The 2,739-nt window shown below is 43.4% G+C and overlaps 1 protein-coding gene across 1 annotated transcript; it reads left to right on the top strand.

Annotated features, from left to right (window-relative positions):
* The first annotated feature begins 1,425 nt into the window (after positions 1-1,425).
* Positions 1,426-2,377, top strand: LOC113910324 (microtubule-associated protein RP/EB family member 1-like). Its single transcript, XM_035727352.1, has one exon. The coding sequence runs from the start codon at positions 1,426-1,428 to the stop codon at positions 2,227-2,229; it is 804 nt and encodes a 267-aa protein (XP_035583245.1). The 3' UTR covers positions 2,230-2,377.
* Positions 2,378-2,739: the final 362 nt, after the last annotated feature.

Genomic DNA, 2,739 nt, shown 5'->3' with positions numbered 1-2,739 from the left:
AACCTCGGCCTGTCTACCTGAAGGCCAATGTTTAAAGAAATATACTATATTGCAAACAAGCATACCTACCAATGCCTCTGTTCATAAGATACAAATAAGTCTTATTGCTCTTTTAAAAAGGTAATTTAAATGACTGGGTATAAATGAGCAGATTTTCTCACCTGTTCCATGCAGGTGACCTCAGTTAGACACATTGTCGCAGAGCAAATCAATCAATGAGACTACTTCTGTCCCCTGAAAATGCAGTAATACAAGTACACTTTCTAAATAAATGATCAAAACTAGAACACTACATCCTTCATAAAACTAAACAGAAGGTTTATGATAATAGCATTTTCTAGGTTTTACCAGCACGGAAGGAGGGAAGCCTGGAACTCTACTTGATAATGAAATTGAAGTGCATTGTCTTGAAGCCCAGGGAAGAAAGAGCAATAATGAGTGGATAAACCCTTTCCTTGGGCTAACTGGAAGTCACTATCAGTCATTTCTCAGTTTATCATGGAGCTATTCACCATTTTCCTCTGACAAAATACAGAGGCTTCCAAGAAAACTTACAACTAGATGACTGAAAGGAGCAGCAGAAGTCACTGCTTCCTATAAAAATAATAATCTCACGTCCATATGAAAACTGGATGTGACAGGGGTGAAGGGATGAAGGGCATCAGACTATGTCACCCCAAAGTACGCCACTTGGGCAGAAGAATTATTTTGAGTTGAAGACATTTGGGAATGAACACACACAGGAAGAGTTCTCTGCCCTCTCCTAACCTGCCTGAAAGCAGAGTAGAAATTTCCCTTTGTGTAGGTGTTTCCCTCCTCTGAACTTGAAAAAGAACCCTCGTCACTGGAGAGTCAACCCTGACATAAGTTTGTATAAACAAACCTTACTGAAATAACCCCAATTTTCCATTAGTTTCCCCCACATATTTTCTAGTCACTTTCCTACAATTTACCATCCTTTGTAAGCCAAACCCTCTTTCCTTAGTTAAAAATAGTACGTAAGGGGGCACCTGGGTGGCTTAGATGGTTAAGCGTCTGCCTTCCGCTCAAGTCATGATCCCAGGGTCCTGGGATCAAGCCCCACATCCGGCTCCCAGCTCAGCGGGGAGCCTGCCTCTCCCTTTCCCCCTGCCTCCAGCCCTGCTCATGCTCTCTCTCTGTGTCTCAGATGAATAAATAAAATCTTTTAAAAAAATAGTATGTACGTCCTGTATCTAATCACTTCTTTGAGTTTCATTTTTTTCCTATAAATCCTATGTGCATGAATGTTAAAAATATGTGCCATTGCGGTACGTCGGCGCGTAACTGGGGGTGTGTGTGAGGTCATCGCACAGGCGGGCAGTCGCGGTCGGGCGGTTTGAACGAGACGAAGTCGGAACGAAAGCCGGGCACAGGCCGTGGACGCGGTTCCGCCGAGAGCCGAAGATGGCAGTGAACATATATTCAGCATCAGTCACCAGTGATAACCTAAGTCCACATGACATGCTGGCCTGGATCAATGAGTCTCTGCAGCTGAATCTGACGAAGATCGAACAGTTGTGCTCAGGGGCTGCCTACTGTCAGTTTACGGACCTGCTGTTCCCTGGCTCCATTGCCTTGAAGAAAGTGAAATTCCAGGCTAAGCTAGAACATGAATATAACCAGAACTTCAAAATACTACAAGGAGGTTTTAAGAGAATGGGTGTTGACAAAATAATTCCTGTGGACAAATTAGTAAAAGGAAAGTTTCAGGACAATTCTGAATTTGTTCAGTGGTTCAAGAAGTTTTCTGATGCAAACTATTATGGAAAAGACTATGACCCCGTAGCTGCCGGACAAGGTCAAGAAACTGCAGTGGCTCCCTCCCTTGCTCCAGCTCTGAACAAACCGAAGAAATCTCTCAGCTCTAGCAGTGCACCTCCACAGAGGCCCATTGCAACACACAGAACTACTGCAACCCCTAAGGCTGGCCCGGGTGTGGTGCGAAAGTATCCCGGTGTGGGTAACGGGGATGACGAAGCAGCTGAATTGATGCAGCAGGTCAAAGTATTGAAACTTACTGTCGAAGCCTTGGAGAAAGAAAGAGATTTCTACTTTGGAAAGCTAAGGAACATTGAATTGATTTGCCAGGAGAACGAGGGGGAAAACAACCCAGTATTGCGGAGGATCGTGGACATTCTGTATGCCACAGACGAAGACTTTATGATACCTGATGAAGGGGGCCCACAGGAGGATCAAGAAGAGTATTAACGGCCTGGACCAGCAGAGCAACATCCGAATTCTTCACTCCAAATCATGTGCTTAACTGTAAAATACCCCCTTTTATTATTCTTAGAGGACTCACTGGTTTCTTTTCATGAGCAAACAGTACCTCTTCTTAAAGTGCACTTTGCAGAAGTTTCACCCCTTTTCCAATGAGTTTGAGTTAGGAGCTTTTACCCTGTAGCGGAGCAGTATTAACCTCTAGTTGGGTCACCTAGGGAACAAAGAGACTGACCATGGGGCTCACCGTGTGGACGCTGGTAACACTGATTACTGGAGAAGGTGTTTTCATGTGATACACTGAGGCAGAAACCTCAGTAGAGAAATGTAAAGACTGATTTGAATTTTAAGCTAATGTGAAATCTTGGCAGAGAACGTTTTAATAAATAAATGCCTTAAGAGTAAAAAAAAAAAATGTGCCATTGCTCTTGTTTATCTGTCTTTTATTAGTTGAATTCATAGTACCTTGCTCACAAACTTAAGAGGTAGAGGAAAAGT

Source organism: Zalophus californianus, chromosome 4, assembly GCF_009762305.2.
Source record: "Zalophus californianus isolate mZalCal1 chromosome 4, mZalCal1.pri.v2, whole genome shotgun sequence".
NCBI classification, from domain to species: Eukaryota; Metazoa; Chordata; class Mammalia; order Carnivora; family Otariidae; genus Zalophus; species Zalophus californianus.
Note: the sequence above shows the minus strand (reverse complement) of the source record. Positions and strands in the feature narration are given on the sequence as shown.